The 15,862-nt window shown below is 35.0% G+C and overlaps 2 protein-coding genes across 10 annotated transcripts in view; one reads left to right on the forward strand and one right to left on the reverse strand.

The window, feature by feature from the left end:
* Positions 1-14,389, reverse strand: part of Minpp1 (multiple inositol-polyphosphate phosphatase 1) — a 136,315-nt gene extending 121,926 nt beyond the window's left edge. For 3 of the 8 annotated variants that reach the window (XM_063239501.1, XM_063239500.1, XM_063239502.1), the window contains exons 1-4: positions 13,681-14,388; positions 10,575-10,772; positions 7,708-7,805; positions 2,969-3,102 (exon numbers count right to left, since the gene is read on the reverse strand). In XM_063239501.1, coding sequence (XP_063095571.1) covers positions 2,969-3,102; positions 7,708-7,805; positions 10,575-10,772; positions 13,681-14,317 — 1,067 coding nt within the window. In that variant the 5' untranslated portion in view covers positions 14,318-14,388. Of the gene's footprint in view, positions 1-35; positions 1,856-2,968; positions 3,103-7,707; positions 7,806-10,574; positions 10,773-13,680 lie in introns of those variants that run through there. The other 5 variants (XM_063239504.1, XM_063239505.1, XM_063239503.1 and 2 more) reach the window with 4 other exon arrangements.
* A 71-nt stretch (positions 14,390-14,460) lies between these two features.
* LOC134473830 (uncharacterized) overlaps positions 14,461-15,862 on the forward strand; it is an 82,232-nt gene continuing 80,830 nt past the window's right edge. For both annotated transcript variants that reach the window (XR_010044293.1, XM_063239507.1), the window contains exon 1: positions 14,461-14,866. The gene's annotated coding sequence lies outside the window, so the exon portion shown is untranslated. The remainder of the gene's footprint in view (positions 14,867-15,862) is intronic.

Here is a 15,862-nt window from a genome sequence, read left to right on the forward strand (position 1 = left end):
AAAAAAAAAATTTACTTATTACTTATAACAACTAATTTTGTATTTGGAAATATTCCTGAAAAAACAGAAGATTTTGCGTACAATCTGCAATAAAAATTTTACTTTGAGAAAACAAGAAGTACCTATTTGTATTTCCTCAATCAAAACAGATAAAATTGTATTAAAGAACAGGAGAAGAAAAAATTTAAAAATGCAGATACCTTATTTCTTCAATAAATTCAAACTGCTTCTCTAATATTAGCTGCTCAAACAGCAATAACTGCTTAAATTTGTTTAGATAGCATATTTATTTGTTTTAAATTTAATAGCAAATTTATTGGTTTAGAGAAGGAAAATAAATGTCAAGATCCTAATGAATTCTGAATTTAGAGAGGTGGTTATATTTAACCAAAATATTAACCCATAGCAACATTATTTGTAATCATCTATTTTTTCATGAAATAAAATCACGTTATTAAGACAATTGTGGAAACATATTCAATGGCATTAAGGAATCTCTCTGAATTAATGTAAATATAAAAAGATGACCTATGTACATAATACCACACCAAAGTGGGTGAGGGAAGGGCAAAGAAGGCAAAAAAGTAGCCTGGTAACTCTAGAATTAAGAGGAAGTCATTTCCTCAGACAAGGTGATAGACTATTGGCTACACACATACCCAACATCCACTCACACATGTATAGTCTGTCTCTTATTTATAAACTCTAAGTCAGAATATGAACAGAATTTTTAAAAATTATATAAAAAGGTTAATGCTTTAACAGAGCAGAGAAATACAAAGATAAAATTACTCTATTAAAATCCTATTATCCTATCACATGGCTTACAACTCCTGCACAATGTTGATTGTGGTATATGATATGTGGAAACTATATTTTCCATCCAATTTTCCTGTGAACATAAAACTGCTTAAGGTCCTTTTCGGAAGGGAAAGTTTCTGGGAGGCCAAACCTAGGGGTACACTACCACTAAGCTATATTCTCAGCCTTAGTTGACATAGGGTCTTGCTAAGTTGCCCAAGCTGGCCTCAAACTTGCCTCCTTCCTCAACTTCTTGAGTAGATGGAATTATAAGTGTGTGCCACCATGCCTGGCTTGATGATTCTTCATTTTAGTCAATCTAGGGAATAGATTACTGGTATTTTTTGTGTGTATGTGGCTTTACTGTCTACTGACAGCAAATATCTTTTCATGTGTTTATTTGCCATCCATTTTTTTTCTATTTAGTGCTGGGACCGAACCCAGGATCTCATAAATGCTGAAAATGCACTCTACCAGTGAGCCACACTCACAGCATTCTCGTACTTTGAAAAAACAGGATTCTTTCCCTTTCCTTTTTTAGTGACCTCTAATTCTCTGTATATCCTGCATTCAAATCCTTACTTGTATATGTGTGTTTTATAAATATTTTCTCTCTAGGTCTATGGTTTGTCTTTTCATTTTCTAAATGGTGTTTTTGAAGTAAAAGGTTTATAATTTTGATCAAATCTATTTTATCAATTTTTGTTAACACACTTCTGATGTTGTATGTAAGAAATCCTAACCTAATTCAAGGTCATGAATATTTATCCTTAGGCTTTCTGAGAATTTTATAGTTTTAGTTTTTCATTCATTGCGCCTCTATTTCCCTTCAGAAATTTTATGGCTTTACATTTCATATTTAAATCTGGACCGACTTTTGTATACAGTATGAAAATGGGTCCAAGTATCTATTTTTAATCATGGATATCCAGTTGCTGCAGTATCATCTGTTAAAAAGATTATCCTTTTCCCCATTGCACTGCCTTGGCACCTTCTGTTGGAAGTAGTTTACCAAACACATCTTTCTATGTTCTTCCATGTCTTTTCATCAAACCTGTTCACAAGAGATTGGTTTCAGGGACCCCCACAGATACCAAAAAATCTCTGGATGATCAAGCATGTTATATAAAATGATGTAATATTCACACATATAACCTACATATATCCTCCCATATATTTTATCTTTAGGTAGTACTTATATTATCCAATACAATGTAAATAGAGACTAGTAACAAGAAAACAGTGTCTACCCATGTTCAGCACAGATGCAATTTTCTTCCAAAAATTTCAGATCGATAGTTCCTTGAATCCATGGGCAGGGAACCCATGAATATGGATGGCCAAATGTATATCTGAGTTTATTTCATAACTTTATCCTATGCAATTGGTCTATTCTGACCATAGCTTTCCAGGAAGGTTTAAAAGCAGGTATTATATGTCCCTTTGTTCTTTTTCAAAACTGTTCTATCTTTTCTAAGTTCTTTAAATTTCTACATAAATTTTTTCTTTTTCTTTCTTTTTTTTTAAACTGGGAATCAAACTCAGACCTTGTGCTTGCCAAGCAGGCACTTGTGTCACTGAGCTACATCCCCTGCCCAACATCTCAATTCCTACAAAGAAATTTATTAGCATTTTGATAAAACTGCATTCAATGTAGACATTATTATAGTCTTCTAATCATAAAAATGGTTTTTTTGATTTTGAGGTCACCTAAATTTTTCGCTATAATGTTTTAAATAGGTTTTTTGTGCCCAGAAATAGTTATTTTAAAACACTAGTGATACAGTTTTAAACTAAGTTTTAAATCTAGAGTTAAATCATAATACCAAGTCTTACAAAAGTTAATTCATTCTTTGTGAAAACAGAAACTACTCACTAACAAAAGGTGATGGTATAAATTGCCATATATTCATATTATTGAATATTGTAATAAAAACTACTGTTGTATGCAATAATATAACAAATATAATCTCAATGCTGTTTGGGAAAAAAACGTCTTAGACAACATAAACAACACAATTTGCAGCAAAACTAATATATCAACAGTATCGATTATGTATTATATTTTTAGTAGTACAGCCTATTTTAAAAAATCATCTAATAAAATATTTTCCAGAAACTTAACAGCAATTCACAATGCACTTCAAAATTTTAAAAAAAGCTTTACCTTTGCTTCTGTTCAACTGCTTTGTCCAAGTGTTGAAAGATATCTTGAAATAGAGTACAGCTTGATCGACTATTAATGGTATATCCATAGCTTCTTTTCCAATATTGTTTGAGGTCATTTAAATATTCTAATACCTAAAAATAAAATTTTTTTAAAAACTTGTAATAATTTTTCCTAAATGTAACTGAATTCCTAATTTAGTAATAATTCTCAGAAAAGGATACAATGTTTAACTCTCGTTCTGTACAAAATACAGTAGAATCTTAACATTCAGAGTTTATATTTGTCATATCATGCACTTAAAAGTTAGTTTTGATGTCCAAGACACACAGTGATTTCTACTGCATGACAAAGTTGAATGAGGAAAACATCAAACTTGAGAGCAAGAGCAAGTAAATCAGTTTTCACAGCTAATAATCCATCATCTGTGACAGTTCAGGGGAGTGAGTGAAGGACATGTACTTACCCCCAACTTCTAAAATTTTATTAAAATGATAGCAAAGACAGACACATGAAAAAAGACATACAGAAGAATATTCATTATAGCACAGAAAAATACTAAACAGGATCAGGAATTTTAAAGAATTTTTAAGGTGAAAAAACTTCTAGAGAGTAGATACGGTAACACACCCTTATGATCCCAGTATTCAAGAAGCTGAGGTAGGAGGATCAATAGTTCCAGGCCAACCTTGGCAACAGCAAGACCCTACTCAGGAGGTCTTCTACTCCCATAGAAACTAAGTAAAATTCCCAATAACAAAAGGTACAAAATAAATATAAAGAAAGATTCAGAAATAAAACAAAGTATTACAAAGGAAAAGGTAATTGAGGATTTTTAAAAATCTCTTATATACACTATTAAATATCATATCAGAAAGATTTAAAAATGTAAATATAACAGATGATTTTTCTAGTAAAGTGTAAGTTACCCAAACTGACTCACAAAAATTTGAATATACTACACAAAAATAAGATTGAGTCAGCAGGCAAGGTAGCAACAGTCCTGTAATTCCACCACTCTGGGAGGTTACGGCAGGAGGATCACAAGTTTGAGCTCAGCCTGGAAAAATTGTCCAACTCAGAAAGATGCTGTCCTAAAAATTTTTTAAAAAGGGCTAGAGATGTACCTCAATGCAAAGGCCCCATATTCAATCCAGTACCACAAAAACAATAGGATAAAACAATACAGTCAAGGATATACACAGAAAATGAGTTTTTTAAATCCTAAAATAAATATGCCAGACTCTGCAAATCTAAATGACATGGGTAACTTTTATAGGAAAATTCTATTACCAAAACTCATCCTAGAAGAGGCAGAATATCTAAATTTACTATTACACTAGAAGATACAGACAAAGTTACCAAACAGGCTATCCTATAGGAAAATACCCAACTCATTCAGCATTTCCTTTGTAAAACTTTTCCCAGCTGCCACTAATCCAATTTTTTCTAATGCATATTATACCTTATATATTCTTCTTTTATAGCTATCTCATTATGATACAATGACTTATAAAAATGTCTTTCATCCCCTATGGACCTATCTTATTAGTATCTTCTTTCCTAAGTAAGTACCCAGCATAGAACAGGCACTCAAAATGTTTGCTAAATGAAGGCACATTTCCCAACACTTCACAGTCTTAGATAAATCACAACTCTCAGAATTTCACAAATGTCTGTTCCTTTTTAATTTTTAAAGCATTTTAATGGAAAAATTCAAAGATATAAAAAACATAGAACAGTACACGAACCCATGTATAATCATCACCCAACATCAATAATCAATATTTGGTCAATCTAGTTTCAACTATACTCCTACTACTGCCACTGAATTATGTTCAAGTACATCCCAGACATCATTTTTAATTTAATCTGTAAATACTTGAGAATGTAAACCTGTTACACAGTGTAACTCCTAAGCATGGACAGATATATTATTTTCTATCAATCACTGAAAAAACGAAAAAAAATGATAATTACAGAAAATACCTAAGTCAAAATAGAACTTCATATAATTAAGTGAAAACTTTAATTCTTTTTTGTATATAAAAGAAACTTATCTAACTAATACAATAAATATGTATTTAAAATTTTCAAGTCATAATCATTTCAACAACTCTTATTTACAGCAAAAAAAAAAAAAAAAAAAAAGATACTGCCACCATAGACAAAAATCTGTTAGGCAACACTTTAATCGAATAAAAAATATCATCATCAATAATGTGACCAATATTGTCCCTTCTGATTTGATGCACTGAGAAGGACTTATCATTTATGAGAAATTCTTATCAACATGTTTAATCTAAACCTGGTGTGGTGGCACATTATCTGTAAGGTAGCAAACGCCTGCAATTCCAGTATTCTGGAAGTCTGGGACAGGAAGATCCCAAATTCAAGCCCAGCATAAGCAATTTAGACACTTAGTGAGATCCTGTCTCAAAATTAAAATGGCTGGGGATGCAGCTCAATATGAAAACTCTGAGTCCAATCCCAGAGATTGCCAGAAAAGGTTTTTACTTTACTCCAAATCTAATCATAAGTAAAAAAAAAAAAAAAGGTACATCCAAAGACATATTGCAAAACAAACAGTGTAAACTCTTTTATAATGCCAATATATAAATGTATAAAACATACAATGTATACAATGTATAAAACATAAACAATGTATAATGCTATAGCACTTTTCTAGATTAAAGGAGACTAAACAGATATTATAACCAAATATCATGGGTAAGTCTTGATTAGATTCTGAATTGTTAAAAAAAAATGGATGAATGGATGGATTAAAACACATGCAAAAAACTGAAAAATGTATTTGGTAATTATATACTATACAGATGTGTATATATATAAAGCATAGTGTATTATGGTTATGTAGGAGAATATTCTTTTTTTTTTCTGACAAAGTAACACATTTTAAGGAGAATATTCTTGTTTAGATGCATAACCAAGTATTTAAGGGTAAAGTACTCTGACACATGAAATAAAGATCATATGTACGTGGTAAACAAAACAAACGGTGCCCCTCTGATATCTATAAACTAATCTCTAGCTATCCTATGAATATGTTAACTTACATGATAACACATGTTGATGTGACTAATTTAAGGAACTAGAGATAGGGAAATTATCCTGGACTATTTGAAGTCCAACATAATTCCAAGAATTTTAATAAAATGAAGGCAGAAATGACATTAAGAGTTGGAGCTGTAACAATGAAAGCAGAGTCTGGAGTCACACAGAAAATACAAGCAGTCCCTGAAGACTGGGAAAGGCAAAATACAGATTTTCCCCTAGAGTCTCTGAAAGAATACAGCTCCACTGATATCTTGATGAACCCTGCAAAACTCATTTTTGACCTCCAGGACTGCAAGATAATAAACTTTTGCTATGATGAGCCACAAAGTTTGTGCTAATTTGTTACAGCAGCAATGAGAAATTAATATATTATACAGAGAGATAAAGCAAGTGTGTCCAAAAAAGTGAACATCTGGTAAACACATTCCTACCTTCACTGTACTGTTCTTACAACCTGTCAGTCAAAAATTTTTCTAAACAAATTAGTGGGAAGGGTGTTTAAGCAATAAAGAGACAAAAAAAAAAAAATCCTAAAAAGACGGGAAAAAAGGTCAGTATAAGAATTGTAAGAGTGCTCCTGAGTTACCTACTAGTTTCATCATTTAACAGATGTAAGAATCAAGGCATAGAAAGATTTTACTTTAACCCAAATCTTGACATTAGGGTTTTACTGTGAATTAGTAGAGAAGATGCATGAAAAGAAAGAGTTAAATGTTTGAAAGAAAAAGGCTTTAAATAAGGGAAATGGAGGGAAATACAAATAGGTGAGTAGAGGGTGATTAAGATCTGTACTTTCACTGCAGGGAAGAAGCTTGCACTTAAACCAGGAGTTGTCAATCTTTAGAAATGAAGGACCACATTGAACTCAGAACAAAAAAAGGGCACACATCCAGATGAATCACATCCCAACTATTCCTACAACCAGAGTAGCATTCTATTAAAGGTAAATTCCTCTTTTGCCAATAGCTATCATTTATAAAACATTGAACATCATTTTATTTCTCCCTCTCCAAGCAATCTGCAAATGAAAAAGGTATTTTGACACATGAATGATGACTGTGTCAGTTTATACCTTTATTAGCTTATATTTAATAGTGCTCCTTTCACAAAAAAGTGTCTCGGTATAGCTAACAAATTGCATAGCCACCCAAAGTATAGGGCATGTCAAAAGAGGGTAGAGCAAGAACTTCCTGAAGTGATAAGGTTTGAACAGAGGAGGCAGTAGGTGATTGGGACAGAGAAAAAGTTATCAGGGGCAATACAAGAGCACAGAAGGGAAATACTTACATATTACTAGAGCTCAGCTCCTACAGCAATCATCCACTGAGAGTAGAAAGAATAATTTGTATTATACTGACTCCACCACCTTCCAGCAGTAGAAGTTCATGTTGGGTTAAACAGATTTTTAACTAGGAAGATCCTGATACCAAGTTATTAAAAAGAAAATGTAGTGTTTTAAGCATCCAAACTATTTATAAATAGGTAGGACCTATTTGAACATTAATCTCTTCATTTAAGAAAAATTAGGCATTAATCAGAAGATAGTTTTGGATCTCACAAAGCTAAAAAAAAAGAAGATAGTTTATGTTTCCTTTTCTTAAAAGCTCTGTGAATACCCCACCAAAAAAAAAAAAAGAAGAAACTGTCAAAGTAATACATACCTTTGCATCATCTACGTCAAAAACATCACACCAAGGGGATTTAACACCTCTAATTGCCAAGTCAAATGAACAGGTAAAAAAAGCTACCTGAATTAAATCTGAAAAAAAAAAAAGGTAAGATATTGTGAGTTATTAGTTTCTATAATTTTTCAAAAGCTAAATATATGAGAAAACTATTTGTAGGATAGCTAAAAAAAATACTGAATTTACTTAGTTTGGAAAGAGACTAATTTTTTTTCTCCCTATCAAAGAATGAGTAATTGCTCTCTACAATCAAAAAAAATTATCAAAACGAAACCAGGAGGGGGTATAGATTTCAGTACAATTCAGTAAATCTTAACTTCTTTCATCTTTTAAAACTAAACACCTGTCAAGAGCATGTTTGCCTGGCAAGACACAAAAAAGTTAACACAAGAACCTACTATGTTTTTTTAAAAATCAAAAATAAAACTGCAGTTAATTTTGTTAACTTTAGAGGGCTAGACAAAAAAAGAGCTAACATTTAAAGGTTTTGGTCCCCAACGTGAAAACTGAAACAATAAAGTACTTTAATTGAACAGTATTTTAAACTACATAACAGTTCACATTATAACCAGTAAGACAGACAGGAAAGAGTGTGAAGAGGCTGGAGAGAGGTAAGAGTCTAGGGAAGGAGAAAGAAAAATCACAAAGAGAGCATGAAAAGGTGGTAATAGCATCAAGTTTTCAAACCCAGCTGCTAAATTTCAAAAGTAGATTTCAGAATAAATTATCTAGCAATTTTATACCTATAATTCACTAATTACTTTTAAATACACATATGTATTAAAGGAAGAAATAAAGAAATGGGTGTGTAGGTTACAAAAAGTAACTTTTGTCAGTACCTAATAAAAACATTGCTCTCTAATCAAGAAGTGGGTGACATCTAAAGCCAGGGAGAGAAAAGAATAGCAGCTGTAGGGGTTGCTTCCATTACTTTCAGATTTCTTTAATTTTCCTGAAAAAACAGGGCCAAAAATTAATTGATGCTACAAAGAAAGAGAGACAGAGAGAGAGAGAGAGAGAGACAGAGAGACAGAGACAGAAACAGAGATTGGTTAAATATTAAAAACTTTTACTGAATAGTTCCTGTGCCAGGTACTGTGTGAAATATTTTTCATCAATTAATCTCACATCAGTTTGTAATCATCTTCTGAGGCAAGTATACTTGCTATACCTATTTTACAGAGAAGAAAACTTTGACATAGAGATATTATGAATTCGCCTCAAATGACAGTTTCTGAAAATAGAGTAAAAATTCAGGAACAATCAGTCAAACTTCAAAACCTATGATTTCAACCATTTATGCTTATATTGTCTCCAAAAAGAAGTTTCGGTTATTCTACTACTAAAAACAAAAATAATCCTTGGTGATTCAGAGACTAAAGGCATTTTTTAAAAAGTTCTTCAACAACATAAATAACCACTAACAGAATAATGGCTACATATCAAGAAATTCTGTATGTCAGTTTAAAATGTAAACTAGGCTGTAAAATGTAGACTAGGCTGAAGGTATAGGTCAGTGACAAAGTTCTTTCCTAGCATCCTGAAGGCCTGGGTTCAGCCCTCTGTTCTATGAAATAAATAAATACATAAATAAACAAAATATAAGACCAGAATTACAAACATAAAAAAGAAAACAAAATCAAACATACACTTTGATACTTAAAAATTCTTAAAAATTAAACAATACATTAAGCAATATTCTATTTAGGTACAGAAACATAAAAATCCTGCATGGGATTAAATACTTAATTAACAACAATGATTAAACTCTGGAGAACAAAAGAAAAGACCGAGTTCAAGGAAAAGTCTCACTAGACGTCAATGTATTTAAAGCAACTATTGGCCAGGCGTGGTGGCTCACGCCTGTAATCCCAGCACTTGGTAGGTTGAGGCAGGAGGATTGTTGCAAGTTCCAGACCAGCCTGGGCTACAAAATGAGTTCAAGGCCAGCCTGAACTGCATAGAGACCCTGTCTTAAAAAGATCAAAAAAAAAAAAGCAACTATCAGAAGCATAATTTTAAAATTTGATCAAACTAAGTTGTACATATACAGTGTTCATTATATTAATTTTTATTCTTATCTACATATTTAAATTATTTCCCAATAAAATAATTCTTAAAGCTCCATAGCTGACCCAAATATTTAGCTGGTAGTAGAAAAGAGGAAAAAAAAAAACTTCAATTTGTAATACTAGTCTAGTTATCTTTTTTTTTTCAGCATCTTTTATGCATAAAACGTCAAAAAACTTTGCTTTCCATTTTCTAACTCAACATACACATTATTATGTACTACTGAACTGTTTCAAAAGCTAAAGAATTTACTCAACTTTTCTATTTGCATCATTTTATGGAGAGATAATTTAGAACAATTTTTATTTCTAAGTAATGTTTAGAGTTGAGGTTTTTATACTTCTACCTTCAAAAAATTTCAATATATGCCAAGAATCTTGTATATTGTTTTCCATAAGACTCAAAGAAGAACATAAATCTAAAAACAGCAAGCACTGTGTATATAATTTTCTAACCTCCCAAATACATTATTTTCTTAATGTAAATTCAAATGTAGGCTTTTTATTATTTTTTTGGCTATACTGATGATTGAACCCAGGATTTTTGCACTGAGTTAAACTCAAGCCCACTTATTTATTTATTATTTTGTGACAGAGTCTCATTAAATTGCTCAGGCTGGGTTCAAACTTGTAACCTTCTTTACCTTACCCTACCAGAGTTCTGGGGTTAATTGTGGACCTTTAAAAAGAATAACTATATGTTCTTTAATTTTTCATTTTCACAGCTCAAAATTATTTACGCCAAAGATCAAATGAAGATAAGAGACATGTTACCTGCATTTAAGTCATTTACTGGCACTTGCAAAGTATCTGCAACTTTTTTTAAAGTGTTCTGCATTTCTGGTCCAGTTTTGAAGGCTTCCACATGATAAAGAGCTGTTGCATTCCTTTCCACTTCAGTTAAAAACTTCTCACAGTGATCAAAGAACCTCATTAGTTTGTCATTAACTCTTGGAGGTCCACACTCCATATCTGAAAAGAATTACATTTGTAAATTATGTATGTAAATCACTGACAATAAAAGACAATTTCAAGTTACTGAAAAATTGTTTCAAATGTGAAAAAGGAGCTCTAGTGAACCATGAGTTAACACATCTGAAATAACACATACTGATCAGAAAGACAAAGGGTAAAACTACTCCACATTTATAATGATCATAATGCATGAAAGGACACTAAAAAAGATCAAAAAACCAGAAAGCATTGAAATGGTGCATTAAAGCAATACTAGACAATGAAATAAAAGTAAATAAAATAAATGTTTTCTTATGGTAAAAAAATAATTAGGGAAATTATAAAAACTGCAAAACTAACCATGTTATACATCTACTGGTTTGTCAGGCACAGAAAACTTCAGAAAGCAAACTAAAAATTAGCAACGTGTGTAGGTACAAAGAAAAAATTAAGCTGTTTCTTTACTCTAAGCTAGAATCTCAGAATATCTCAGTTTCCAAACCTGTGTCACTTTACAAAAGATTGTGATTTGAGCAAAAACTACCAACAATAACACAAAACAATCATTTCAGGTTTTACTGTGCTTGCTTCACTGTGGTAGGTGCTTCAGATTTGGTTTAGCTACCAACTGAGCTCCCAAATAACTTTAGAATTTATTAAGTTCCATTACTTTCTATACATACATGTACTAAAAAAAAATTTGTAATCATGCTTCAACTATTAGGGTGCCTTTTTAATTTCTTTCAGTCATATTTAAAACATCTCCAATAGTTCATCTTGAAAAGACCAGAAATCATTTCTGTACATAAAATATTAGAATCGTTATAACATTTTGCTTTGGATGTGTGTGTAAATATACACATAGATGTACAAATGTTTCCTGATACAGATACAGATAATTTTGCCCATTTTATGCAGTTACAGTTGTTAGGAAAACATCTTGACTAGGGAGAAAAAAAGGAAAGTTTGTTGTCTTTTTCTGAGGCCTCAAAACAGAATTTCTCATTGGCTCTGGATAGTCAACCCTTGTTATTATGTGTTACTGCTGCTCTTTAAACAGAAACAAAGGCCTTGTTCTGTTGTATAAAAACACAAAATCTAATTCAGTAGTCTCCTGTAAAAGCCCAGATGTACGAAACAGGCAAAACAATTGTCTACAGATGATGACAAAGTGGCTAGGCAAAGGGTTTAATCTCTGAGACTGAAAATGATGGGGTTAGGGGATGGCAGGGAAGAGTTTATTCTGAACTGTTTTGATCCCTGGCTTTATCCTGAACTATTTTGATCCCTGTCTTTGTACTCTGAGGCAAATGACAATGCAATCTGAGGACCAAAAGTCTTTCATTCTAGGTCACATATACTATATAGCATATGCTGTGCTATTTTAAAATATGTTGTGCTGTTGACCATCAGTTAATTTAAAAGACTGATGGGATATTTTCACCCAAGATATCTGAAAAATAGAAAGTCTACCTATAATTTAAAAACGCAAGTCAACAAGTAGTTACACAGAAGTCAGCCAACCAAGTTATGCACAAAGCAGAAACAAGATAACATGATCAACTGAGACATCCCTTGCTGGTTTGAGTGCTACAGAAGAAATGACAACCTAGACTACTTTTAATGTTTTGTTTTTCAGTTGGGCTGTGTGAGTAAATGATGTTCTTCCTTCTTTTAACCTTGACACTGAAAGAAACTGTTAACTCTTACTCATCTCCTTGGCACATTCTTACATATCTCTATTCTCATCAAATGTTACAGGACAAATAATGGTTAGGAGAACAAGGTCTGTATTGAATTTCTCATGTCCATACTAGCTGTAAGAAAATTAGAAAATTATTTGGTATTTCTGAATTTCAATTTCCTCATCTGTGATAAAAGAGAGAAAAATCCTACTAACTTCCAAGAGCAGCTGCAATATTTTCATAAAGTAAATGTGAGGCAAGCCTGGCATATAATAGATGCTGAGTGCTTGCTATCATTATCTGTAACCATTAAAACATTTTTGAAGGAAGCATCATTCTGGAAAAAGAGAAGGACTGGATTCTGGGCCTAACTAGTCCTTAAAATAGAGGACAACAGAAATGGCATAATGGGCTCAGCTTGTTCACTTATGAAATAAAAAGGATCCCACTGGAGATCCTTGAAAAACTTGAAAAGAAATCATTAAAAGAATAAATTGGTAAGATATCACATATGACCATGGACCACAGCGACAATGAAACCCGACAGTAAATACAAGAAGAAAACAAAGAGAAGAGGGCATATGAAAGGGTTCAGAGCAGCTTCCTAAAAGTCTAGAGCCAATACCTAGAAAAGATGATGAGGAAAAACCAAAAACAAACAAAACGAGTATCAGAAGCAATGCTTGCAGAAGACAGTTCTGGAGTATAATTTTAAAAAGTGTTCCCAAAGCTGGATGTTCGAGGCTAGCTTAAATTGTGCTCAACTTCTTTCCTCAATGACATTGTGATGTCTTTAAATATTCTTCGGGTAACGTTTATAGACTATATACAACAAGAAATATGAAATATGTACAATCTAAATTTTACAACTTTTTTAAAAATTTAAAGTGTGCTCAACTGCTAATGGAGGTTCCGGTGATGGAGTAAATAATGAGTAGGCGCTCAGAAAAGGCAATTCAACTGAGAATGGAAGCGATTACATCTGCCTCCTTTCCTGCTAGGAGGAAACCAGCGTCTGTTACGGTACCTGGTGTGCAGAAGGTGCTAAATTCATACCTGACGAATGACTAAATGAATACATATATGAAGACAAGAGAAAGAGCCAAGTCCACAACATCCACGCCCAGCAAAGGGATAGCTGGGAGGTTGTTGGATTGGGAACAGAAGAAACAGAGGAGTCTGGGTTTGGAGAAGTTCAGGGTCTGGAAGAGGTGAGAGAGGATTTGGAGGCGCGTGATCACCTGCGACGTCGGGCGGGGACAGGCCAGGATAGTAGTGCTGCCACAGTCCCTGCAGGAAGGCGACGCCGCTGTCCATGCAGCGGTGCTTGGAGCTGGTGATCAGCCTTAGGCGGCCGTAGTTCTCATGGGTGAAGAGGGCCGGGAAGAGTGAAGCCAGACGCAGCGCCAGTTGTCGCATGTCCTGCCGTCCCTTCTCCACCAGCTGTCCGTCCATCCAGTCCGCGTACCACAGCGGCCAGTCGGCAAGTGCGGCGCCCAGGCCGCGAGACTCCGCACTGCCCGGCCTTTTATCCTTCGGCCCGCGGGCCTGCAGCAGCCCGTACAGCTGCCTCAGCTTGTTGATCTGTTTGGCCGTAGGGTAGCGAGTACCGTGGCGGATGAGGGCGACCAGCTGCACTGGGGTGCAGCTCCCGGCCAGCAGTTCCGGGTCCCGCCGCGGCGTCTCGGGGTCCAACAGCAGTCCGGGGTTGACATCCTCGTAGCGAGTCTTGGTGCCGAAGTAGGGGCTGAGCGCTGTGGTCCTCAGGTCCCCGCGCTCCGGGAGCGAGCAGCGCGCAAGCGTCGAGAGCAGGGCCGCAGCCAGGGCAGCGGTGGGCGCTACGGAGGCCCTCAGGAGGCCTCGGGTACCACAGAGCATCGCACTCGCGGGGCGGCCCGCCGAAGGGACGCGCTGGCCAGGGAAGACCAACTTCCGGCTCAGGCTGGCAGGGGCGGGGCTATCCGAGGGAATTTCCGGTTTGCGCCCCTCAGGGGGCGCGGTGCTTATCCCTGCTGCTAAGGCTGCCGGGAAGTGTGTGGAGCCCGCGAGGAAGCTGTGAGAAACTGCGTAGATCTGTGGCGCAGATGGAGCCGTTGGAAAGCCCCACGGGCCTTAGGATGCCTTTGGCAAAAAGTGGGGCCGGAGTCTACCAGCGGTAGCGTGGGCGAGTTTCCTTTAAGCCGGCGTCCTACGCACTGACTTCAAAAACTGCCCAGCTTGTGATTTCCCAGACTGCTAATGAGTCCCAGACCAATCCTTGATCTCCAAGGCTGTAAAACCGGTCCTCTTGTAAAAGACGAGTTCTTGCTCGTCGCCTTAGCTCCGTTCTACTGTTTTTCAGAATGTCCTCGCTGAACTAATTGCAACCCGCTGGTCCTCGCTTGGGCCTTCTGAAGCCCAAAGTTTTCCTGTTGTTACAGTTTGAACGTAAGTGGGACACAACGAAGTGCAGACCTTGAGGAGGGGCTTAGGTGCCTACAATTTTAAGTTCTGAATCTTTGGATTTATTTTGATCTGGGATATCAGAGCTGACAGCACCCACAAAATTCTGTGTGTTGATCTTGAAGCTTTGGAGCAGCAATCTTATTTGGCCACATTGAGTCATGGCTCAACAGATTACTTGATTAATAAGCATGAGCTCATCTCCGTGTCAAACAAACACGCTATTTGCCACCACTCAACAGCCATACTCTTTGCTCAAGTGGTTATTACTCAAATCAGCAGCTGAGTTTTTCTAGGTTATTGCGTAGACTCTTTGACCCAAATACATAAATCTGAACAATACCTGGGATTCTCCACCAGTGACGCCAATAGTACTGTGCTGCCATAGTGTGTAGGCAGCACTTTTTTTTTTATTCATTCACCTGCTGATAGATTTACAGGGCTCTTCCAAGTTTTAGCTATTATGAATTGTGCACCTATAAAAATGAGTATGCATGAATTACTGCAATACAGCATCCTTAACTCTTGTAGGAATATAAGAAGGAAATAGCTAGATCAAATGGAATTTCTAGTTTTTGTTTTTTTAAGGAATGTTTTTTTAAGGATTGTTTTTAAGGAATCTCCATTCTGTTTTCCATAGTGGTCATACTAGTTTAAATACCCACCAACAGTGTTAGTGGGTTACTTTTCCTCTGCAGGCTTGTAGCACTTGTTATTTGATATCTTGATGGTGGAGTAAGATGGAGTCTCAGTATTGTTTTAATTTGCATTTGTCGAATGGCCAGTGATGTTAACATTTCTTCATGTATTGGTAGGTCATTTGGAATTTTGTAAAGTGTCTATCCAATTCATTTGCTCATTTTTTGATTCTTTTATGAGGGGCAGTTTTTTTGAGTTCTTAAGCTATAATATTAAGTGAATAAATCAAACACAAATTTAAATATCACTCGATTTCTCTTACATGAGAATAATTTAAATTAG

This window comes from Cavia porcellus, unplaced genomic scaffold, assembly GCF_034190915.1.
Source record: "Cavia porcellus strain 051 isolate PalLab524CR breed Dunkin Hartley unplaced genomic scaffold, mCavPor4.1 scaffold_28, whole genome shotgun sequence".
NCBI lineage: Eukaryota > Metazoa > Chordata > Mammalia > Rodentia > Caviidae > Cavia > Cavia porcellus.